The sequence below is a fragment of the Lathyrus oleraceus genome, chromosome 5 (assembly GCF_024323335.1).
Source record: "Lathyrus oleraceus cultivar Zhongwan6 chromosome 5, CAAS_Psat_ZW6_1.0, whole genome shotgun sequence".
NCBI lineage: Eukaryota > Viridiplantae > Streptophyta > Magnoliopsida > Fabales > Fabaceae > Lathyrus > Lathyrus oleraceus.
In genome coordinates, this window is record NC_066583.1 from 353,878,701 (window position 1) to 353,904,162 (window position 25,462).

At 40.7% G+C, this 25,462-nt stretch overlaps 2 protein-coding genes across 2 annotated transcripts; both read left to right on the forward strand.

The window, feature by feature from the left end:
* Positions 1-17,385: 17,385 nt before the first annotated feature.
* LOC127080650 (uncharacterized) lies at positions 17,386-18,387 on the forward strand. The gene has a single exon (XM_051020960.1). It carries the CDS (start codon positions 17,386-17,388, stop codon positions 18,385-18,387), a length of 1,002 nt encoding a protein of 333 aa, XP_050876917.1.
* Positions 18,388-22,150: 3,763 nt separating this feature from the next.
* On the forward strand, positions 22,151-24,367 carry LOC127080651 (uncharacterized). The gene is made up of 2 exons (XM_051020961.1): positions 22,151-22,614; positions 22,849-24,367. Exons 1-2 carry the CDS (start codon positions 22,151-22,153, stop codon positions 24,365-24,367), a joined length of 1,983 nt encoding a protein of 660 aa, XP_050876918.1.
* The last annotated feature ends 1,095 nt before the right edge of the window (positions 24,368-25,462 follow it).

Consider the following 25,462-nt stretch of genomic DNA (forward strand, 5'->3'; position numbering starts at 1 on the left):
TTCAGTTATGATTAATCATATATACCATCCCTTAATCAACTCTTTAATCACCAATTAGCAAAACACATGTAATTAGCATAATGTGCAATTTGAGTGAAAGGGCAAAAATGACTTTCCACATTAGGGCTCATGACAGCTGTATGACAGCTCAGACATCTTTCAATTATCATTTGTGATGTGTTGGCTTTGATCCCATGTTGATTAGCCTTGTACAATTCATTTTCCATATGTCATGCCAAATTTTGTACTTTAAGTGATAGTTCAAAAATGACCTAGCCAAATATTGGACCTTGAACACTTATGACAATTCAAACCATTTCTATTTGGCATTTGTGATGTGTTGCAAAAACTCCCATTCCAAAATTCCAATTATTTCTCAAGTTGGACCATTTTGCCCTTGGATTTTAATTAGTGCACTTGAAAATTGACCTTTTGCATTGACCATTTTTGATGAATTTTGATTATGCACCATGAAAGTACATGTGAAATGGAGTTTGCTCATAAAAAGATCACTCATTTCGGACACTCCATGTGAAAGTTATGCCCCTCTGATTATAGGCCTTTTTTGAAATTGAATGGACCATAACTTGTCAACCATACATGAAATTTCAAGTTCTTGGACTTTTTGGAAAGGTGAGACCAAGATCTACAACTTTCATGTTGAACAAATTTTCATTTGAAGCTTTTTTGGACATGTAATTTTATGGTCAAAAACTTTCCATTTTTGGAAACTTCCATTACAAGTCACTTTCTATTTTTGGCAATTTTTGTTCTGACTTTATTTTCTCCATTCTTGAGCTTTGACATGTCGAATAACACTTGTTCCAACATAAATGAAGTGTATCCAACTCTCTCCCACCTCCAAATCCATAAAATCAAGCACAGTTGACCACAGTTGACTTTTCAACTGATAGATGAATCTGGCAATGCACTGATCAATCTGAGCCCCAATTCCCTGATGAAATGGCCCAAGGATGAAACCCTAGCCTTAATAACCTCAATATAATCATATGATGATCCCCAGATCCATTGTAGACCCTCTCTCCTAGCCATGCCCTGATTGGCCCAATGCAACTGATTAAGGTTGACCAGTGGTCAAAACCCTAATCTCAAGGAATATGCTCCAACACTTGAATTTTCTGATGATAAACCATGATGATGATGTATCCTTTCAAACAAGATGAAGACCAATCTCCTTGAGAATCACAAAACCCTAATTTGGACCTCCACATCCTCAGATGATTAATGACCAGTCCAATGAAACCCTAGCTTGCACATGACCTCCTATCTTCTGACCAAGACTTGGGAAGATGGCTTGCACAATGTAACCACATGATATGCAATATGCAATGCCTAATGACCTAAAAATGTTATGCAATATGTTAAGCTAGTCCCAAGAGAGGAGGGCAAATTTTGAGGTGTTACACTTAGTTCCCAAAGCCCTCTGCAAACCTTCCCAGAACTTCGATGTAAATCTAGGATCTCTGTCCGAAACAATACTCGACGGAATACCATGCAAACTTACAATTTTCTCAATATACAACTCGGCTAATCTCTCTAACGGATAATCCATTCTGATCGGAATGAAATGAGCCGATTTTGTCAATCTGTCAACAATCACTCAAATAGCTTCAAAATTCTTAATTGTCCTCGGTAAACCAGAAACAAAATCCATACTGATACTATCCCACTTCCACTCTGGAATAGCCAACGGTTGCATTAGCCCGGACGACTTCTGATGCTCAATCTTCGACTTCTGACAAGTCAAACAAGAATAAACAAAACTCGCAATTTCTCTTTTCATTCCCGGCCACCAAAATAACTTTTTCAAATCATGATACATCTTCGTAGCCCCAGGATGAATACTCAGGCCACTACGATGTCCTTCCTCAAGAATACTCTTCTTAAGTTCGGTAACATCCGGAATACACACCCGATTACCAAATTTCAAAACACCATTCTCATCAACTCTGAATTCACCACCTTGACCTTGATTCACTAGAGTCAACTTATCAACCAAAAGCACATCGGATTTCTGACCCTCTCTAATCTCATCCAGAATACCACTCGTTAACTTCAACATTCCCAATTTAACACTATTGTGAGTACTCTCACACACCAAACTCCAGTCTCTAAACTGCTCAATTAAATCCAATTCCTTAACCATTAACATAGACATATGCAATGATTTCCGACTCAATGCATCAGCCACTACGTTTGCTTTACCCGGATGGTAATTCAAACCAAAGTCATAATCCTTCAGAAACTCTAACCATCTCCTCTGTCTCATATTCAGCTCTTTCTGATCAAACAAATACTTTAAACTTTTATGGTCACTGAAAACCTCAAATCTTGACCCGTACAAGTAATACCTCCACAACTTCAGAACAAATACCACAGCTGCCAACTCTAAATCGTGTGTCGGATAGTTCCTCTCATGAACCTTCAGTTGTCTCGAAGCATAAGCTACAACCTGCTTATTCTGCATCAAAACACCACCCAAACCCAACAATGAAGCATCACAATAAACCTCAAATGGTTCCGATGGACTCGGTAATATCAGAATAGGAGCAGTAGTTAACCTTCTCTTTAACTCTTGGAAACCTTCTTCACACTTTGAGTCCCAAACAAACGCTTGCCCCTTTCTAGTCAACATCGTTAACGGTAACGCCAACTTAGAAAATCCCTCAATGAATTTCCTATAATAACCTGCAAGTCCAAGAAAACTCCTTATCTCAGAAACTGACTTCGGAGCTTCCCACTTAGATACCGCTTCTATCTTAGAAGGGTCAACAGCAACACCACCTCTTGAAATCACATGACCAAGAAAACTAACCTCTTCTAACCAAAATTCACACTTGGACAGTTTAGCAAATAACTTCTTTTCTCGTAGAACTCCTAAAACCACTCTCAAATGTTCAGCATGCTCTTCTTCAGATTTCGAATACACCAAAATATCGTCAATAAACACCACAACAAACTTGTCTAGGTACGGATGGAAAATCCTATTCATATACTCCATAAATACCCCAGGCGCATTAGTCACACCAAAAGGCATTACAAAATACTCATAATGTCCATACCTTGTTCTGAAAGCAGTCTTCTGAATATCCTCAGTTTTCACACGTATCTGATGATACCTCGATCTCAAATCTATTTTGCTGAACACACTCGCACCAACCAACTGATCCATCAAATCATCAATCCTCGGTAAAGGATACCGATTCTTGATCGTCACTTTATTCAGTTGCCTGTAGTCCACACACAACCTCATAGTACCTTCTTTCTTCTTAACCAATAACACTGGTGCACCCCACGGTGACACACTCGGACGAATAAATTTCTTATCCAACAGATCTTCCAACTGACTTTTCAATTCAGTTAACTCAACAGCAGACATACGGTACGGAGCCATCGATATCGGCCTAGTACCAGGTACTAAATCAATCGAGAACTCAACTTCACGCTCTGGCGGTAATTCATTCACTTCTTCAGGAAACACATCAAGAAAATCACACACCACGGCTAGATCGCAAATCACCAGTTTATCTTTAGCCTCCAAAGTCGCTAACAGCATAAACAACTCTGCCCCATCTACTACTGCCTCATTCACCTGCCTTGTTGATAGAAACAAACTCTTTCCTTCCTCAATCTCAGGAAAGATCACAATCTTATCAAAACAGTTGATATAAACTCGGTTAAACACCAACCAGTTCATACCCAGGATAACATCAATCTGCACTAGTGGAAGACACACGAGGTCCATCACAAAGTCTCTACAAAAAATACTCAAAGGGCAATTTAAACAAACTGAAGTAGTAGTCACTGAACCCTTCGCAGGAGTATCAATCACCATACTCCCATGCATCTCAGATATCTCTAATTTAAGTTTCACAGCACAATCCAAAGATATAAAGGAATGAGTCGCACCTGTGTCAATAATAGCTACAAGAGGAAAGCCATTAATATAACACGTACCTCGGATCAAACGATCATCTACAGAAGTCTCAGAACCCGATAAAGCAAAGACCTTGCCTCCCGACTGGTTCTCTTTCTTCGGCTTAGGACACTGTGGGCTAATATGACCCACCTCTCCACAGTTGAAACAAGTCATAGTCTTCGACCGGCACTCTGCGGCCAAGTGACCACCCTTGCCACACTTGAAACACTTCTTCTCAGCACTGGTACACTCATGGAAATGATGTCCAGCCTGACCACATCTGTAACACTTAGCAGGGGCACTGGAGTCTCCCCCACTAGGTCTCTTCATCCCACTCTGTCTCTGGAAACCTTTGCCAGCTGCATACGGTTTCCCACATTCTGATTCTTGCCTTTCCTATCAACCCTCTGCTGATAGCTCTCCGCTCTGGCCTTGGTATCCTGTTCAAAAATCCTGCAACAGTCAACCAAGTCGGAAAACACTCTAATCCGCTGATACCCAATAGCCTGCTTGATCTCGGGACGTAACCCGTTCTCAAACTTCACACATTTTGAAAATTCCCCAGTAGCCTCATCATAGGGAGTGTAATACTTCGACAGCTCTGTGAACTTAGCAGCATACTCAGTAACAGACCGATTGCCCTGCTTCAATTCTAAGAACTCTATCTCTTTCTTTCCTCTGACATCCTCTGGAAAGTACTTCCTCAGGAATCTCTCTCTGAACACCGCCCAAGTGATCTCAGCACTCCCAGCAGCTTCCAACTCAGTACGGGCAGCAACCCACCAATCATCTGCTTCCTCTGACAGCATATGCGTACCGAACCTGACCTTCTGGTTATCGGCACACTCAGTCACTCGGAAGATCCTCTCGATCTCCTTCAACCACTTCTGAGCACCATCTGGATCGTATGCTCCCTTGAACATTGGAGGATTGTTCTTCTGGAACTCACTCAGTTGACGAGCAGCTCCCAGTCCCACAACATTCGGATTTCCTCCAAGTACTCCAACTAGCATACCCAGAGCCTCAGCAATCGCAGCATCGTCCCTACCTCTTCCAGCCATCTCTATTCTGAGAACCCAACAAGCTAAAACAATAAGTACTGATAGGGTTACACAACACCTATCACATACAGGGAAACAGAATAATTACGACTCGACTCGACCGACTATGTTCTGATACCACTAATGTAACACCCTTCTAAAAATACCCCAATAATTAATTAAAACAACAAATATAAATCAGAGTAGATATGCAATTAAGGGTGTCACACTTGACACTTCACACCATTCATCAAAATAGCTTGTCATGCTCATTTATAAATCAAATTAAGACATTGCACAATTCGCAGCGGATAGAAGATCTAACAGTATGCAAACCATGTAACACATTACATGTAAAACTGTTCAACAACCAACAATGAAACAAGGTAAAACATCCCGTCCCGATGTTACATCTACCAGAGCATGACCCACTAAGGAACTACACTAGACTTCAAGCACTAGCTTCTACTCAATCACTGCTCGTTACCTGAAACATAGTTGTAAGGGTGAGTTCCTCAATCGATATAATAAGCATTATAAAATATCATGTAATGCTAAGTAATTTAACACATATCATCACCCTAATCAGATCACACATTCAGCAACGGCAACATCAACTCATAATCATAATCATACTCAACACCAACACAAAACAACACGTATAATATTGGAATACATCCATTCATATTATACGTCATACATACATTATGCAATAAGACTCCATGCATGCGGTACCGACTATTCGTGAACACATCGTTCAACCTCACCGATCAAATCCAGATACGGCTACCAAGCTCACTAGTCCCACTCATTTGAGACCTAGTGACTCACTCACTAATTCCTCACCATGGGAATTAGCTACCACCCCAAGGGCTATGCTATGCACGCTAAATCACCTAGCATGCAAACATCAACAACAATCCACACTAACTCACTCACTAATTCCTCACCATGGGAATTAGCTACCACCATAAAGGCCATACTATGCACGCTAAATCACCTAGCATGCAACATCAACAATAATCCACAATGGACATATGCTCACACTCTAAGCCATAAACAGTCCATTCACAATTGCATACATAACATATACATTCACAGCATTATGCATACCATCATACATCATCAGCACATGTATCACAAAATCATATTCATATCATGCCAAATAATAAATCACAGTATTAGCACACTCTACTAATACCTATACTGCTCAAAACAACGGGAAATGATCCCTACTATATCATCCACCGATATAGGCCAATCATCCAATATGTCCACAATATTTAAATATCAATTTTTCACTTTTCCAACAGTGTTAACCGGTTAACGCCCTGGGTTAACCGGTTAACGCAACACAGAACACGCTTCCTGGCACATTTTAACAGTGTTAACCGGTTAACGCCCTGGGTTAACCGGTTAACGCAAGACAGACAGCAATTTCTCATAATTCATAATAGTGTTAACCGGTTAACACCCTGGGTTAACCGGTTAACGCAAGACAGAAAGCTGTTCCTGCGCTAACACGAACAGAATGCAGAATTCCCGCATTTCTCGCCGTCGGAGGACTTCCGGACCTCCGATTTCAATTCCGTAAAAAGCTACACATCCAGAATTTTACAACTCACCCAATTATAGATTCAATTACAGTTTTAACATAATTTTTTCATCACAATTTGCAGCATTCATCATCCCAATTAGGGTCAATTCAATGGCTTATTACTACCCATTACATGTTAACCCATAATACCCATTAAACGACGATAAACCCCCTTACCTGAGTTAATCCGGCAAATCCTTTCTTGACCTTCAACAATCGTGAATTCTCCTCTTGAGCCCTAGCCTCTTCTTCTCCCTTGCTCTCTTGCTCTTCCTCTTTGCCCTTTTCCACTTTCTGTCGCTTCTCTGGTTTTCACGTGAAAAAAAAACCTTTTTACCAATTGGAACTCTTTATATATATTCAAACTTTATTATTCCAATAATAATAATCCAATAATATTCCAATTATTTAATTAAATTAATAAATATACTATTAACTTAAATTAAATAATTATCATATTTTTGAAGGAGAATAGCCATCCAAGACGCAGCGGAATTTAAAAATTTCTCCATTAGTGATCCTTACGAATGAGCATGATCAGTGATAGAATCGTTACCTCTTGTGGCGATTCAAACCTTTGGTGCAGATCTCTGATAATGATCGAATCCTTTGAAGCAAATCCACGGGGCGATCACGAACGTTGAATGATGACAACGTCTCTACTCAGTCCACACGAACGGATTCCTTCAATCGCAGTGCTAGCTGTTTGTGAGTGAAGGCTTTGAGTGAGAGAGAGAGAGATACGAAATTCCAACTCTTCAGTTGTGTTGTCTGGAGTGTGAATGCTTCTACCCAAGGGGTTCTATTTATAGAACCACTTGTGTGGGCTTCAAGCCAAAAAGCCCACTTAAGTGCATTTTGGCCCATATCTCAGAATATGCCAAAATCACTTAAGTATTTGGTACTTTACCATATTTCGTATTCTTCTTAAGTACAACGTACCTTACGATGTTCCTTAATTATTCTATCTCTCATCAATCCGTCCTTTGTGTGTGACCCTATAGGTTTTCGCGGCGTTGGCAATTATATTAAATCATGCATTTAACATAATAAACAGTGAGCGGTATCTAGCAACACATCACTGCTCCCCAAGTCACGAAAATGTCATGTGATCTGACAAAACCTCCTGTGATAATAATTATGTGTATAATTACCCCTTTGCCCTTATGTCTATATTGAACACAAGGTATAGACCATGTCACCCTTGTCCAGTTCAATATTGGGCCCATAGACATTTATCCTGTTAAGCAGGATTGGCAAATTCCATCTAGGACACTCATGTCCCTCAGCATGCTTCGTGGAGTACCCATCAACTGTCTTTATGGTTATCCAGTTACGGACAACGTTGGATCAGCAATAAAGCACTCGACTCTACATCTAGGATCCATAGTGGTTTCAGGTCGAAGAGTGGTATACACTATTATCACCATGAGAATAACTTATGACACTTTGCATAACTTTCTATATAGTATTCTCATAGCGGGTCAATCCAGTATGAATACTACTCTTAATATTCATACCTATGTTTAAGACTTGATAACTCTTTATCCATGATCCATGAGACGTGATCATCAGTCTACAAACATAATAGTCTCCATGCTTTAATGTTATCCCATTTCATAATAAAGCTTGACTACGGACACTTTAAGAATAGTGTCCTTATGTTTAATGTGATCTCATGATTAAGTCATACTTGATACATTAAATGGACTATCTATTCCAGGGACTTTATTAAACAAGCATAATAAAGAAAAATGCCTTTTATTATTAATAAATAATTCGATACAAGTACCAAAAGTATTGGCCTCTAGGGCTTACACCAACAATTTTATCGGGGTGTTACAAGGGGTGCTAATACCTTCCCCTTGCGTAACCGACTCCCGATCCCATTCTCTTTGGTCGCGAGACCTTGCTTTTCCCAGGTTTACTTCGAGCGTTTCCTTTCCCTCTTTTGGGATAAATAACGCACGGTGGCGGCTCTGTGTTGTTTTGTTTTAGCCCGCCGGTTGTTTTTCGCGGATGCGACAGAAGGGACGATCATCATTTAACCGTAGGCTACAACGAAGGGTCATCGAGGGACAAAATCATATATTCGAAGGCGACATCCGAGGGACTATGATTTATCTTATAGGGACATGATGATTTAACCGAAGGGTCTTTGCTAAGTGTATCCCCCCATTCGCGGGACATAACCATAATACCGTAATATCGTAAGGCAACAAAGAGAGGTCCAAGATCACATATTCAAAGGCAACATTTTACAATAAATTAGGTAGTTGTAATCAATTAGGTAATTAGGTCCATATTATAATCAATTAAGTAATTAGGATGAAATCCCCACATTAAAATCAATTAAGTGATTAGGATGAATCTCCACATTAAAATCAACTAAGTAATTAGGATGAATCTCCACAAGGGTATCCCACAAATAAAGTGGAATACCTAGCAAGCTACCTTTTCCGGGAGTATCTGAACCCTTACAAAATTCAGCAAACAGGTCAGAATACCAAATCAGGGTGCGGTCAAGAGTTGCACCCAACAAAAGGCATCATAACAGAAATAGTGTTAGGTGAATAATGTATGATTACAATAAAACATGTCAGATAAGCAAAAATCAGAACAAAAAAATCAACGACTGTCACGTTCGCTCCTGCCTCGCCTAGCGACGGCTTAGCGAATGCTCGCTACATGCTCGCTTAGCGATGTGCTAGCGAGCGACTGCGGGTTCTGGTTTTGATAACAGTACAATTTCAGCAAGCTTCACACCCTATGGCATCCATTACAGAGATTACATGGTTAAACATTCAAGATATTCATAATAACTTAAATTCACATGCAAAACTTAAGATATTTTTATAAATTCAATCATGATGCCACATGCATATTAAGAACATAAAGCGGTAATAGTAATGCAAACCTGTTTGCAATTGAATTGCAACCTTGAATTGGCAAGTCGGATTGAGTTGGGCGGAGGTAACCTTGGTGCAGATGAGTTTCCTTCAGGGTTTCCTTTAGGATTGCTCTGAATTCTCTGGGTTAGCCTCCAGGGTTTGCTGTCTGTGAGTGTTTTCCTTTCTCCTCCGTTTTCGTTCTCCTTTTTCTGAATGAGGTCCTCGGTATTTATAATAGTTTTTGTGACCTAATGGGCTCAGAATGAAGCCCATAATTTTTTGGTATTCGCAAGCTTCGCTAGGCGAGTGGTGTAGCGAAGGGTTCGCTAGGCGAAGGAATTGCTCGCCTAGCGAGCAAGCCAGTTTAGGCCATTTTCTGGATTTGGCCATCAATGTGTTAGGTCTTTGTTCTTTTAAGATTAATGCCTTGAAAAATAAGTTGGAGTGCCTTAAAAAATGCCTTGTAATATTAACGGGCAAATTTTGGGGTATGACAGCTGCCCCTGTTCAATATTCTTGAACCGAGAGAGTTAGAATGGTATGTACGCCATTCGTGGTCTGGAGGTGGAAGATTATTGAACACTTAGAATGCCCCAAAATTTTCACTTGTTAATCAACAGTTAGTCTTGATGAAGATGGGCTTAAAGATGCCATCCAGGAAGTTTAATGATGAGAGCTTCGGAGTGCGTCGTATATTAGACGATATCTGAAGACATGTGTGTCATACCGGGTCATACGCTAGACCGTATAGTGAGTCATCCATTGAGCTGTCGACTTCGCTGGGGAGTCAGAGTGTGTTATACGCTGCTGGGGATAAGGGATCAGAATGGACCATACGCCTGACCGTATCTGAATCGCAGAATGAGTTATTCATTAGGCGGGTGATTTCGCTGGGGAGGAAAGATCAGAATGGATCGTACGCTAGATCGTATCTGAGTTGCAGAACGAGTCGTACATTAGGCTGTATCTGACGAAGGTAGAATCAGAATGGATCGTACGCTAGATCGTATCTGAGTTGAAGATCCAAATAGGTCGTACGTTAGACCGTATTGGAGTTGCAGAATGAGTTGTCTGTCAGGCTGTATCTGAGGATGAAAGGGTAGTCGTACGCTAGACCACGTTTCAGAATGTACCGTACGCTGGGTAGTATCGGGGGAATAAAGATCAGAATGGATCATACGCTAGATCGTATCCGAGGTGCAGAATGAGCCGTACGTTAGGTTGTATCTGAGTTGCAGAATGAGCCGTACGTTAGGCTGTATCTGAAAAAGAAAGTAGTCGTACGCTAGACTACACCCCGAAATGTACCGTACGCTGGGCAGCATCTGAGGATTTGAAGGTCCAACTGGGTCGTACATTAGACCGTATTGAAGTAGTTGAAGGTCAGAATGGATCGTACGTTAGATCGTATCTGAGTTGAAGGAGTCATATGTTGAGCTGAGTCAGAATGAACCGTACGCTAGGCTATATCTGATAGTATTTGTATATGTTGTATTTGCAATGAATATCTGGGGTGGGCTTAAAGATGCCACCATCAGAGTGCTTGTCGGAATGAATATCCATATGGATTGTATCTGAGAGATGTAGTTAAATCTTGAATGTAATTGATAAAGATGTTCGTCTGAATGGACCTTTGTTTTGACTGTATCAGGAGGATAATTAACCTGAAAAACAAAGTTAACTTCATGCCATGTCATGATGCATGAGATATTTTATGCTTATGAAAATAAATGCGAACATTGTATGCATGCGTATGCTGTGAAATGATGTAATGAATGAATTATGCGTCTGAAAAGTTTTTCCCGGCGACTCCCTGGGGAAAATAAATCCCCATCTTCTGGTTGGAGATACTTGTATTGATGACCCTTTCTTAGCTGGGGATACTTGATTTCTGTCTGATGGTGGAAACACTCAATAGAGCCTGGCTGGGGGATGGAAGAGGTGCTCAGTCTGTCTAGCGATGCCAATTTCTTCTGGGGAGTAACTGGTTTTTGCTGGGGAATAGGATTAGCAACCGGATTCATTGGAAAGCATGGTTAGACCTTCTCCTCGATCCTGAAGTCTTTTAGTAATTGCTATTTCCGTTTTATGCATGTATTTTGATAAACATCGATCATATTCAAATGCATATATTAATTCGAACTAAATCAATGGATGTTTATGCAAACAAAACAGAGAAAGTAAAATAAAAGCATCTTTTTGGAAATAAAATTGTATCGATTTTGAAAGAGGGCCTATAAACAGGCAATTTGTGTACAGGGAGACAGAAATCCTAGTAAGAGGAGATTGTCAAGAAAACGAAGAAAAAGCTATGAAGAAAAAGTCCTATTGATTTTAATTCCACTACTGTCATTATGTCTTCAAGCCTCTCATCTCCTGCTGTCGGATAAAAGTGATTGGCTTGTTCAGTCCTTTGAACTTGGATGAAGCTGACCGAGACCGGGACATAGTCATACGCTTTAATCCCTAATTTTTGCCTGGACCGCCTTTTCAGGTTTTCAGTCCACCAGGATACCCTTTTTTGCCCAAGCCGCCTTTTCAGGTTTTCGACTTGCCGGGTGTACATTTTTATATGTTTATCCCTAATTTTTGCCCGAACCCTTTTGGTTCGCCGGGATGCCCTTACTTTTGCCTAGGTACGTCGACCTAGCGGGTCTCTTTTATGCGTAGTATTTTTTAACTATGTCTGCGTTCACGGGATGCGGGGACTCTTCGTCATCCATTGTAGCAAGCATCATGGCTCCATCAGAGAATACCTTCTTAACTACAAATGGCCCTTCGTATGTGGGAGTCCATTTGCCTCTAGAATCACCTTGTGGTAGAATGATACGCTTTATTACCAAGTCGCCACTTCAGAATTATGGTGTTTTATTTTGAACTGCGTGTAGAGTTCAGTAATCATCTTGTTGTTCAAATTAGCACCATTATCAGTGATAGCTCTTTCAGGAGACAGCAGGTTTCTCAAATAGATATTTGATAGAATCCATCTTAGAAATCAATAAAGCGGTATGATTCAACATATACTGTCTTAGTCGGCGAGCAGCCCAAGCCAGAGCACAACGAGTTTTCTCGAGCAGTGAGTATCTTGTTTCATAGTCGGTAAACTTTTTGCTAAGGTGGTATATTGCATGCTCTTTTCGACTAGACTCGTCATGTTGCCCCAGCACACACCCCATTGAATTTTCTAACACGGTCAAATACATGATTAGAGGTCCTCCTTCAATTGGTGGCATCAGAATTGGAGGTTCTTGGAGATACTTCTTGATTTTGTCTCAGTAATTTGAAGATGGATTTGCAAGTAGCGGTCAAATGGGAGCTAAATCGGGCGACGTGGTCCAGATTTACGATTTCGATCGATGCCTCATGCGGCTGAATAGTCTTTTCTTCTTGCAGTAGTCTGGCAAGCTCTCCAGGTACTTCACAATCTTCCTCACTTCCATCCTCGGCTTGGTAGATCGGATTTTCAAAGTCATAATGAACAGTAGCAGAATTACTATCAATAGGATCCAGAGTGGATATGGATCTGCAATTTGTTACGTGAGTGTGTGCAAGAAAACATAGCTTATTTGAAAGATGACAGGAAAGATGAAGAGCGCAATATTTGAATGCAAAAAGGTCCATTGATTTATTGAATGTGAATATGCTTATAAAAATGACAAAACCTTTAACAAAATTTAATACATTAAAATAAGCAATAACAATTACTCCTGACTAAAGGAAATCAGGATAGTGTCTTCAGCCTTCCAATTATTGAGTTCGTCACCAATTGTTAGAAAAATCCAACTATCCAAGTCACAATCGTTATCAGCATCTTCCACAGCATTGACAGTCTCGTCATGGTTAGGCAGAGGGGCAGTGATGACATTAGGAGTCTCTGGAGGATCAGAGGTAGCCGCCTGTATCTTTCCACTTCGAATGCCGCTTTCAACATGTTCACCTGTTAATATAAGTTCAGTGAAACCCAATGAGGAACTCCTCAATAGATGGCTGTAGAATGGGCCAGTCAGTGTGCTCATGAACATGTCCACTAATTCTCGATCAGTCATGGGGGGTTTGACTCTGCCAGCCAAATCTCTCCATTTTTGAGCATATTCTTTGAAGCTTTCTTTAGATCCCATAGTCATATTCTGCAACTGTAGACGAGTAGGTGCTAATTCAGAATTATACTGGTAATGCTTGTAGAATGCTGTCGCTAAATCAGTCCAGGTGCGGATGTCAGAGCTCTCGAGCTGATAGTACCATTCTAACTGTGTGCCAGACAGACTCTCTTGGAAGAAATGGATCCATAGTTTCCTATCAGTGGTATACGGCTGAATCTTTCTCACATAAGCTCTCAGATGCATCTGAGGACAAGATGCCCCATCATACTTAGTGAAAGCGGGGACCTTGAATTTGCGGGGAATGATCACATCAGAGACCAGACCTAAGCTTTCGAAATCCAGACTGGGCGTCTTTTGACCCTCCATAGCTAGCATGCATTCTTCCAGCAACTTATACTTATCATCTTTTGGAGAGTACTGTTCATTTTCATAATCTTCATCATCGTCCTCAGGGTTGAAGAGGTCAACATTCTCCTCTTCCGAATCACTCTCTGTCTCCTCTCCTTGATCCTTCGGAACTCTAATCTTGATTCCTGTAACCTGTCCTTTAAGCCTTCTTCCCGGGTTAATGTAACTCACAGGTTTCTTATCTTTTTTCTTCTCGAGCAAAAGAGCCTTCAGTTCCTCCTGCCCCTTGGATAAGTTCAAGATCATCTCCTGGAATTGAGCATTCTGAGCCTGAAGATCTTTGACAGTTTGTTCGAGGTCCATTTTTCTGTTTGCAATAGGAAGATCGTGAGAACATTGATCCCTTTAGAGTACCTGTTATGCAATGTTATGTTATGCTATGCAATGTATGAAATGTTTTCAATGTTTAGAGTCCTTGAAATGGTTAGTACAATGCCATGATGTCATGATGTCATGATGTTATGATGTTATGATGTTATGTAAGTAACAAACACAAACAAATCACCCTGCAATCATTCCTAGGTTTTAAGGCTTTCATGAGTTCTATAGGTAAGTCCCCTCCCCACTGAAGTTTGGTTGGTTCAACCTGTCCTAGAATAGTAACCGGGTTCTAAAAGGATCTCCAATCATTGACCTTCCTTTAAGTCCACTTCAGTGCAACACCAAGTGGTTGACCAAAGCTTCCCTAAAGTCCAATCTCAAAGAGTGTAGTATCGAGTCTCAACCAACCCCAGTCGGAACCGAAGTCAGTTATCTCACTACTTTCTAATGGCTAGGATGAGTCAATTAGGGTTCTAAAGGTCTGGTTAACGCTTTGATGACACCACGCGGACGCCAAATTTTTCCCCAAGTAAACATGAGGAACATCAGGACATCCAAAGTGTCTCGTTAACCGTAGCCATCATTTTAACCATTCCAGTATACGCCGGATAGTCGCGATGATCTCTTGCTACTTACCTAAGGTACACTAGATCCGGGTGTAGGATCTTTCACTCAAGCATAAAATACCCAAGCAATCCCTTAAAAGTAAATCAGACAATTCGAATACATAAGTGATCTTGTTTTTAAGGTAACCTCTCTTTTTAAGGTTCCCCAGCAGAGTCGCCAGTTCTGTCATACGGTGAACTAACTTTGTGTGTTTTGCTTTGGAAAGCAAATGTCGCGGATAGCAAGAGTCGCCACCGACTTTTCTTTTATCCAATAAGGAAAGGTGGAAAAGAACAGGAAAGACCTTAATTAGATTTTGGGTTCGGGAGGTACATTATACAAAGGGAAGGTGTTAGCACCCTTTGTATCCATGGTTATCCATGGGCTCTTAATTGCTTGATCACTTAGGTTTGTCTGAAAAAAGTGTTTGTGAATTGCTTAAAAAATGTTTTGAAAAGAGAGTTTAACTTTGTAATGATTCTTGCACGAATGTATACAAAGTATTTATCTCGTTTAATTTTGAAAGCGGTTTAGAAAAATATAACTTGGCAATGATTCTAGTACGAATGTATACCAAGTGGTGATTTTCTAGTATTTGCAAAGTGTGAGGTATGAAAAATGTTTTAGGTTGTGAGCCAGCAATTAAGAGTTATACCCATCCAAGGTCTTTATGGGCATTTCCTATCCTTATGAGGGTAAAACTGTCCTTACTATTGAGAAGTAAGTAGTCTTATCCCTTTGGATGTAAAAGGGTCATCGTAGGGTCATTGAAGGCAACATTTGTAAGGATACCTTAGCATTCTAAGGGACAATCATCATTTAACCGTAGGCTACAACGAAGGGTCATCGAGGGACAAAATCATATATTCGAAGGCGACATCCGAGGGACTATGATTTATCTTATAGGGACATGATGATTTAACCGAAGGGTCTTTGCTAAGTGTATCCCCCCATTTCGGGACATAACCATAATACCGTAATATCGTAAGGCAACAAAGAGAGGTCCAAGATCACATATTCAAAGGCAACATTTTACAATCAATTAGGTAGTTTTAATCAATTAGGTAATTAGGTCCATATTATAATCAATTAAGTAATTAGGATAAAATCCCCACATTAAAATCAATTAAGTGATTAGGATGAATCTCCATATTAAAATCAACTAAGTAATTAGGATGAATCTCCACAAGGGTATCCCACAAATAAAGTGGAATACCTAGCAAGCTACCTTTTCCGGGAGTATCTGAACCCTTACAAAATTCAGCAAACAGGTCAGAATACCAAATCAGGGTGCGGTCAAGAGTTGCACCCAACAAAAGGCATCATAACAGAAATAGTGTTAGGTGAATAATGTATGATTACAATAAAACATGTCAGATAAGCAAAAATCAGAATGAAAAAATCAACGACTGTCACGTTCGCTCCTGCCTCGCCTAGCGACGGCTTAGCGAATGCTCGCTACATGCTCGCTTAGCGATGTGCTAGCGAGCGGCTGCGGGTTCTGGTTTTGATAACAGTACAATTTCAGCAAGCTTCACACCCTATGGCATCCATTACAGAGATTACATGGTTAAACATTCAAGATATTCATAATAACTTAAATTCACATGCAAAACTTAAGATATTTTTATAAATTCAATCATGATGCGACATGCATATTAAGAACATAAAGCGGTAATAGTAATGCAAACCTGTTTGTAATTGAATTGCAACCTTGAATTGGCAAGTCAGATTAAGTTGGGCGGAGGTAACCTTGGTGCAGATGAGTTTCCTTCAGGGTTTCCTTTAGGATTGCTCTGAATTCTCTGGGTTAGCCTCCAGGGTTTGCTGTCTGTGAGTGTTTTCCTTTCTCCTCCGTTTTCGTTCTCCTTTTTCTGAATGAGGTCCTCGGTATTTATAATAGTTTTTGTGACCTAATGGGCTCAGAATGAAGCCCATAATTTTCTGGTATTCGCAAGCTTCGCTAGGTGAGTGGCGTAGCGAAGGGTTCGCTAGGCGAAGGAATTGCTCGCCTAGCGAGCAAGCCAGTTTAGGCCATTTTCTGGATTTGGCCATCTATGTGCTGGGTCTTTGTTCTTTTAAGATTAATGCCTTGAAAAATAAGTTGGAGTGCCTTAAAAAATGCCTTGTAATATTAACGGGCAAATTTTGGGGTATGACACCATCCATTACCATGGCAGGGCTACAAAACAATTCTTCCATATATACTCAACCACATAATACGGTTATTTCTCCAATCCAAAGTTCTGGATCTGGCATGAACCATGTAGGTCAAAATAACCAATCACAAGGAATCCCCACTCTAATACCTACCCTTACAACGAATAATCAGGCAGCCTTTAGACAACAAATGGATGCCAGTAACCATGATATGGTAGGAATTCTGGCCAGAGAAATGAATACCATTTTCTCTCCTTTAATACAGAATGTGAATAGGACTAATACTGACAATGCCCAAACGTACCAATAATTGTCAGCACAGATGGGACGCATAGCAGATTTTCTAGGCGCCCCACAAACTGTTGTTCGACGCAGGCCAAACCAGGTTATAATCCAGGGAGAAGAACCAACAATAGATCAGGTTCGATCACAAAGGCAAGCCCCTGACGAAAGAGTCATGGGGGCAAGATTGGAACAACAGCCAATTCGACGGGAAGTCCCTGAAGAACAACCTAGGAGAGTGATGATGGTTAATAGAGATCAGGACGCAGACGAAGTAGTTCATAGGGTCAGGCGGGAAAACATGATGGAAAATGACCTAACCAGTATGATAGAGAGAATCATGGCCCATAATGGTCTAAACACAGGACTTCGACGGCCAAACTATTCTTCTCCTCTATCAGAATATGTCCTGCAAACAGAATTACCAAGGGGTTGTAAAATCCCTAAGTTCACCAAATTCTCAGGGGATACTAGTGAATCCACTATAGAGCATATAGCCAGATACATGACTGAGGCAGGGGAGTTGGCAAACAGTGAGAACTTGAGGATGAAATATTTCCCTAGTTCTTTAACAAAGAACACCTTCACGTGGTTTACGACTTTGCCACCAAATTCTATAGATGCTTGGCCCCAGTTAGAAAGATTGTTTCATGAACAATTCTATATGGGCCAAACTAAGATAAGCCTTAAGGAATTAGCCAGTATCAAGAGAAAATTCACCGAACCTATAGATGACTATCTGAATAGGTTCCGTTTGTTGAAATCTAGATGCTTTACAATAGTGCCTGAACACGAGTTGATCGAAATGGCCACTGGAGGTCTGGACTATTCCACTAGGAAAAAGTTAGATACCCAGCATCTAAGAGACATGGCCCAATTAGCAGATAGGGTTCGACAGGTCGAACGCCTAAAATCTGAAAAGGCCAGAGCAAATAAGAATTATAAGAAAGAGAGGGTTGCTTATGTCGAATTCGAAGACGAAGAGTCTGAAATTGCTGAAGACCCCTATGGTCTTGAGGAATTAGAAGTAGATTTGGCATAATTAAAAGAAGCACCACCATACGCCTGCAAATTACTTACACCGTCGAATGGCAGAAATCCTGTCGAAACTGAAAAGAACGACAAATTTCCCAAAAAGACTTACACATTTGATGTTACCAAATGTGACGAGATCTTCGATCTATTAGTGAAAGATGGCCAAATGATAGTGCCCCCTAATACCAAGATTCCTCCGTTAGAACAACGAAAGAAACGAGGTTTTTGTAAATATCACAGTTTTTTGGGCCATAAAACTTCACAATGCCTTCTTTTTAGGGATCTTATTCAGAACGCAATCAGAGATGGCCGCCTCAAGTTCGCCGACAAAGGGAAAAACCAGATGAAAGTTGATACTGATCCCCTTAACGTTGCTGAGACCAACTATGCTGAACCTGTCAAAATCAATATGGTTGACGTAAGGGAAGTGGAGGCTGTAAAAGCAACAGGAACTGGAGGCTACACGCTGGATGGAAAGCAGGCTACTGATGGCCTAAGTAACGGCGTTTCCTTTGGAATCTCTATCAAAGGTAATCAGGCTGCTAACGTCGAACCAAGGACCACTTAAGGTCTCAAAGGAAAAACAACCGAGGCTACTGAGGGCCTAAGAAGGAAGTTCGAAGCAATTTCAATCACTGATGGCGTCAGTCTAGGCGTCAACATGGTAGATCTGAAGCAAACCCCCCCAGAAATGGAGGAAGTGGAGGAATGTTTGGAGATGGAGCAAGAAGGGATGAAGTTTGGCTATCCCAAAGCCAACTAAAGCCTACGTGAGCATCTCTGGAGATGTCACAAAAAGAATGCTGACATGTTGTTGTGCCCAAGATGCAGCATCAGGATATCTCGAAGGGTGGCTAAGGATTACGAGAGATGGCAACGAACAAAGACAGAGAGAAACTGGAGGAAAGAAAGTCAATTGCAAAAGGTGTATCCCACACTAGGATAAAGCCTTATGGGTTTCATTGTGCGCTGCTACAAATATGAAACGGAATGTTTGATGTGTCCCAGGTGTGGGGCAGTGTACAACAGAGAATTGGCCGAAGCATTCGAAAGAATCCCATATGACCAAGGTTGGGATGGACATGGAGGAAATCCAAACATGTATAACTTCGACAAGATGGGAGCACCTAGGAGGCTAGATAGCCCGCACCCAAGGGCGAAGAGAGTCATGTTTAAATTGCCAGCAGAAGTCCTTGAGGACAAGTGGACTCAGGCGGGACCAAAGAAAGGAAAGTGGAGGAGTTTCGAAGATGGAGGAAGAACCGTGTGGGCGTACAGAAAACAATTTCAGGCGTCCAAAAGAGAGGCTATCAGGCTAGAAAATTACAAAGGGAAGAACCCTATGTCGAGATCCCCATGGAGAAGGCATCAAAGGATGAGGAAAGTGGAAAGAGAAATGAATCTAAAAGAAACGGGAGAATCCAACAGCGTTAAGTATCCCCCAAATATCATGGATTCGACCAAACCACCCGTAGGAAGAAAGTTATTTCTAGATGAGGACATAACTCAGAAGGTTCAGAAGGAACAAGCGAAAGAAGAGGAAATGCTCACAGATGATTTCGAGTCCGACGGAGTGTCTTCCGTGAATATGAATTGTAATGTGGTCTCAGTCTTGCCGTACGAGTATAACCAGGAAACAGAAGTCGAAGATAATGAGGAAGCGGATGCTGCGGAGATGGAGAAACATCAACCAATGTGTTATTATGTTCTGAACAGTGGTGCTGTCGAAGAACAAAATTCTATGTTCGAAAGGCCGCACCAGGGGATGCAGAGTCACCTCAAACCCCTATACATTAGGGCCAAAGTTGGACAGGTGGGAGTGAATAAAGTCTTGGTAGACGGGGGAGCAACAATAAATTTGATGCCCCAATTCATGTTGAAAAAGATAGGGATGTTCGAAACTGACGTCAAGCCTCACAACATGGTGTTGTCAAATTATGAAGGCAAGATAGGACAGACGCTGAGCGTCATACAAGTGGACTTAACTGTTGGGTCACTCACAAGACCAACGATGTTTATGGTAATACCTGCAAAAGCAAACTACAACTTACTACTAGGGAGAGAATGGATACATGGAATAGGAGCGGTCCCTTCGACCATGCATCAAAGAATATCTATATGGAGAGAAGATGGCGTGGTAGAGAATGTCGAAGCCGACCAAAGCTACTTCAGGGCAGAAGTAAACCATGTGAATAAGAGAAATTTCGACAGGAACTTAGCACACATTGGACCATGTTATCCAGCGGAAGAAGGCTACGCCCCAAATAAAAATGCCTTGTACTTCTTGACTCTCCACCCAAATGGCTTTCAGTGGGATAGGGAGATTATAGGAGACCCAGAAATAGGAGAATCATCTGAAATACGACCAACATGCTGGAATGAAGACCTGTACTATGACTGAGTCTTCTTTCTTCGATAAGATTTCGGCCTACATGGCTAAGAACGAAAGACGAGCGGCTCTCGAAGCCGAGATAACAAACATGGCTAACAAAGCCACATATAGTGAAACCTGTGATACAGGACCAGGGGAGTTCTTTAAACCAAAACCCCCTGACGAACAAGTACCTGTGGAACCAACAGAACAGAGGTTGGATGCCATTTACGACGAAGAGCCTTTGGGATTTGAGAAAGATCCAGTAACGTCAAGTGCAAAGATGTTAGCGCAAGATCCTCTCGAAGAGATTGATCTCGGAGATGGAAGTGCAAGAAGAATTACCTACATCAGCGTTAAACTGGACCCCAAGTTGAAAGTGAGAGTTATTGAATTACTAAGAAAGAACAAAGATTGCTTCGCTTGGGATTACGACAAGATGTCTGGTTTGAAGAGAGACTTGGTCGAATTAAAGCTGCCTATAAAGGATGGCAAGAAGCCCGTCAAGCAGACTCCAAGAAGATTCGCACCAGAAATCCTCACAAAGATCAAAAAAGAGGTCGAAAGACTTCTTCGTTGCAATTTCACCAGGACCACAAGGTATGTCGATTGGATTGCTAATATTGTCCCTGTTATCAAGAAAAATGGCTTTTTGCGAGTATGCATAGATTTTCGTGATCTAAATGCAGCAACCCCTAAGGATGAGTATCCAATGCTTGTGGCAAAGATGTTGGTTGACTCAGCCGCAGGCCATGAGTATCTTAGCATGCTTGATGGATATTCTGGCTATAACCAGATTTTCATCGCAGAAGAAGATGTTTCTGAAACAGCTTTTCGATGTCCAGGGGCAATAGGAACTTATGAGTGGATATTCATGCCTTTTGGCCTAAAAAACGTTGGGGCAACATACCAACGAGCAATGAATTCTATATTTCATGATTATATAGAGACATTCATGCAAGTATACATAGATGACATTGTAATAAAATCTACGTCAGATGAAGATCATTTATCCCATCTCAGCCAATCATTCGAAAGAATGAGAAAACATGGCTTAAAAATGAACCCTCTTAAGTGTGCATTCTTTGTGCAGGCTGGAGATTTTCTGGGCTTTGTGGTCCACAAAAAGGGGATAGAGATCAATCAGAACAAGACGAAGGCTATTATGGAGACCAAAGCACCATCGACCAAGAAAGAAATGCAATCATTATTAGGAAAGATAAACTTCCTGAGAAGATTCATCTCGAATTTAAGTGGTTGAACTCAAGCCTTCTCTCCCCTCCTGCGCCTGAAACAAGGGAAGTTCAAATGGAACGATGAACACCAAAAGGCATTCGACAAGATCAAGGATTATCTGACGAATCCTCCTATCTTGGCACCACCATGTGGGAAAAAGCCTATGAGACTGTATATATCAGCTTCCGACACTACCATAGATAGCATGTTGGCACAAGAGAATGAAGATGGCGTCGAAAGAGTCATTTATTACCTTAGTAGGGTTTTAAATGATGCAGAAACTAGATACACTTCAATAGAAAAGTTGTGTCTTTGTCTGCATTTCTCTTGTACTAAACTCAAATATTATATAAAGCCTGTTGATTTATACGTCTCTTCGCATTTTGATGTCATCAAGTATATGTTATCTAAGCCAATAATGCACAGTCGAATTGGCAAATGGGCGTTAGCGCTCACTGAATACTCTCTAACCTTTATGCCTTTAAAGGCAATGAAGGGACAAATAGTATCAGATTTTATTGTAGATCATGCACTGGTCGAAAATCCTCAATTTCAAGTTGAGTTGAAACCTTGGAAATTATTCTTCGACGGTTCCACTCATAAGAATGGAAGTGGGGTTGGGATAATGTTAATTTCTCCTGACAGAATTCCAACAAAACTCAAATATAGAATTGAAGGTCCCCTTTGTTCCAACAACGAAGCAGAATATGAAGCCCTTATTGCAGGACTTGAGGCTTTGCTGGAATTGGGGGCAACTAGGGTCGAAATTAAAGGAGATTCAGAATTAGTAATCAAGCAACTGACGAAGGAGTACAAATGTATAAAAGAAAATTTGATTATGTACTTCGTCATTGCAAATAGGTTACTCAAAAAATTCGAATACGTCGACCTAAAACATGTCCCTAGAATAAAAAACCAAGAGGCTAATGACTTAGCACAAATAGCCTCAGGGTATAGAATTTCAAAAGAAAAGCTAGAAGAACTTGTCGAAGTAATAGGAAAGGCAATGGCTGCTAGATTATCCCCGACAGATTTGGAAAGCACCCAGTTAGGATATGCTAACAAAGAGGAGTTCGAAGTTTTGGCCATTGATACCTTCATAGATACAGATTGGAGGAATCCAATTATTAATTACCTCAAGGACCCTTCGACAGACACAGAAAGAAAAACCAAGTACATGGCTTTATCTTATGTATTGATAGGGAATGAGTTATTCAAGAAAACCCCTGAAGGGATCTTGTTGAAATGCTTAGGAGAAAGTGAAGCTTACTTGGCATTATCTAATGTACATAGTGGAGCTTGTGGACCACATCAGGCAGGCCATAAGATGAAATGGTTGCTTTTCAGATATGGAATGTATTGGCCCACCATGTTAAAAGATTGTATAGAGTTTGCTAAGGGTTGCCAAGAATGTCAAATACATGCAGGAATTCAACATGCTCCTGCAAGTGAACTTCATACAATTATTAAGCCTTGGCCCTTCAGAGGTTGGGCATTAGATCTAATTGGGGAAATTAGACCCAATTCATCCAAAGGTCAAAGATACATACTTGTAGGAATTGACTATTTCACTAAATGGGTCGAAGCGGTACCTTTAGTAAATGTGGATCAAGAAACTATCATCGAATTCATTCAAAGGCAAATTTTATACAGATTTGGAATCCCAGAAAGTATAACAACAAATCAAGGATCAGTTTTTACTGGTCGAAAGATGCAAGAATTTGCAAAGGAAATGGGGTTTAAATTGTTAACATCCACACCCTATTATGCTCAAGCCAATGGGAAAGTTGAAGCAGCCAACAAAGTAATAATTGGGCTAATCAAAAAGCATGTAGGAAAAAAGCCAAAAAATTGGCACAAAACTTTAGACCAAGCACTCCGGGCTTGTCGAACCTCCCCTAAAGAAGCCACTAACACTACACCTTTCCAGCTTACATTTGGACATGATGCAGTACTACCTGTCGAAATCTACCTGCAATCAGTAAGAATCCAAAGACAAGGAGAAATTCCATCTGACTTATACTGGGAAATGATGATAAATGAGTTGGTGGATTTGGACGAAGAAAGGTTACAAGCGTTAGAAGTATTAAGAAGACAGAAGGAGAGGGTAGCAAGGGCATACAATAAGAGGGGCAAAGGTAAAACCTTTACTATGAACGATTTAGTATGGAAAGTCATATTGCCTATGGATCGAAAGAATAAGGCATTAGGAAAATGGTCTCCACAGTGGGAAGGACCTTTTCGAATTCTAAAAGCCTTTTCAAACAATGCATACGAAATAGAGGAACTAGCAGAGGATCGAAGAATCCTAAAAGTAAATGGAAAATACTTAAAGAAGTATAAACCATTTATGCACGAAGTTAGAATCATAACAGCATAGGGAGTAAAGAACTATCATGACCAAGATGGTGAAGATATTTAAACTCAAAATATGTGCCAAAATGGTTTTCGTCTTAATCAAGTTACAAGTAAACAAGAGTCGAACAAAGCAAATACAGGAGGAAATAAAAAAGGAATAGTGGCCCTCATCCGATCATATTTCTTCTTCGCCAAGTCAATCTTATACTGAACAGCCGCTTGAACTCCTCTGAGGCGTGCAATATCTTTGTTCATAGCCGTAGCTTTTTCGACGTGGTGTAATACTCCAAAATTTACCCTTCATTTTTCTGGAAGCATGGGATTGTGTCTTACATTGCATTAGCATCATACTAGGTCATACTCATTGCATACTGCATCAGTGACTTGGGAAATCAGGGTTTGATTGCTCACTCCTTAACAGAAGGAGCCCACACAAAGAAAAATTGAGAATTGGACTTCACTCTCCAAATATACAAGTCTTAAGGGGTTCCATATGTCTTATTATGGTACTCAGTTCATCAGTGGAAGATTCAGGGCTCTCAGAGTGTGCATCTGGATTTAATCAGAAATTAGGGTTTCATGGCTACCTGCAACAGGCAAGGTTTAGTTGGAAGTGAAGGGGCTCATTCATGTCATGATTATAGAGGCATCTTGGCCTAAGAAGATCCACAATTATCTCACAAAGGTCCATTGGCAATCAGTGCAATCAGTCCCCGATCAGTTTTGCCCTAAAACTAGGGTTTGGTATAAAATCGATTTATTTCTGATTCCTTGGGTGAACTTCTTTTCCATGGCCCTCTATATGTCCACAAGGGTCTACATACAAAAAATCAGCTCTTTATTTGAGCCAGAGGTGCTTCAATTGATCAATGGAATCGAAAATCAGACAGTTTGGGAAAAGTCAACTGTGGGGCAGAAAAGTCAACTTCTGTCATTTTTGAAAGTGGAATCTAAAAATTCATGCCTAAGGGAGCCTACATGTGAAATTTGATCAAGGTTGGATCATGGATTCATCATTTAATCAGGAGTTGGAAAAGTTACTAAATTTGGAAATAGTTGACTTTCCATTTAGGGCAAGTTTTTATGATTTTTACACCCACTTTAAGCCCATTTTCCA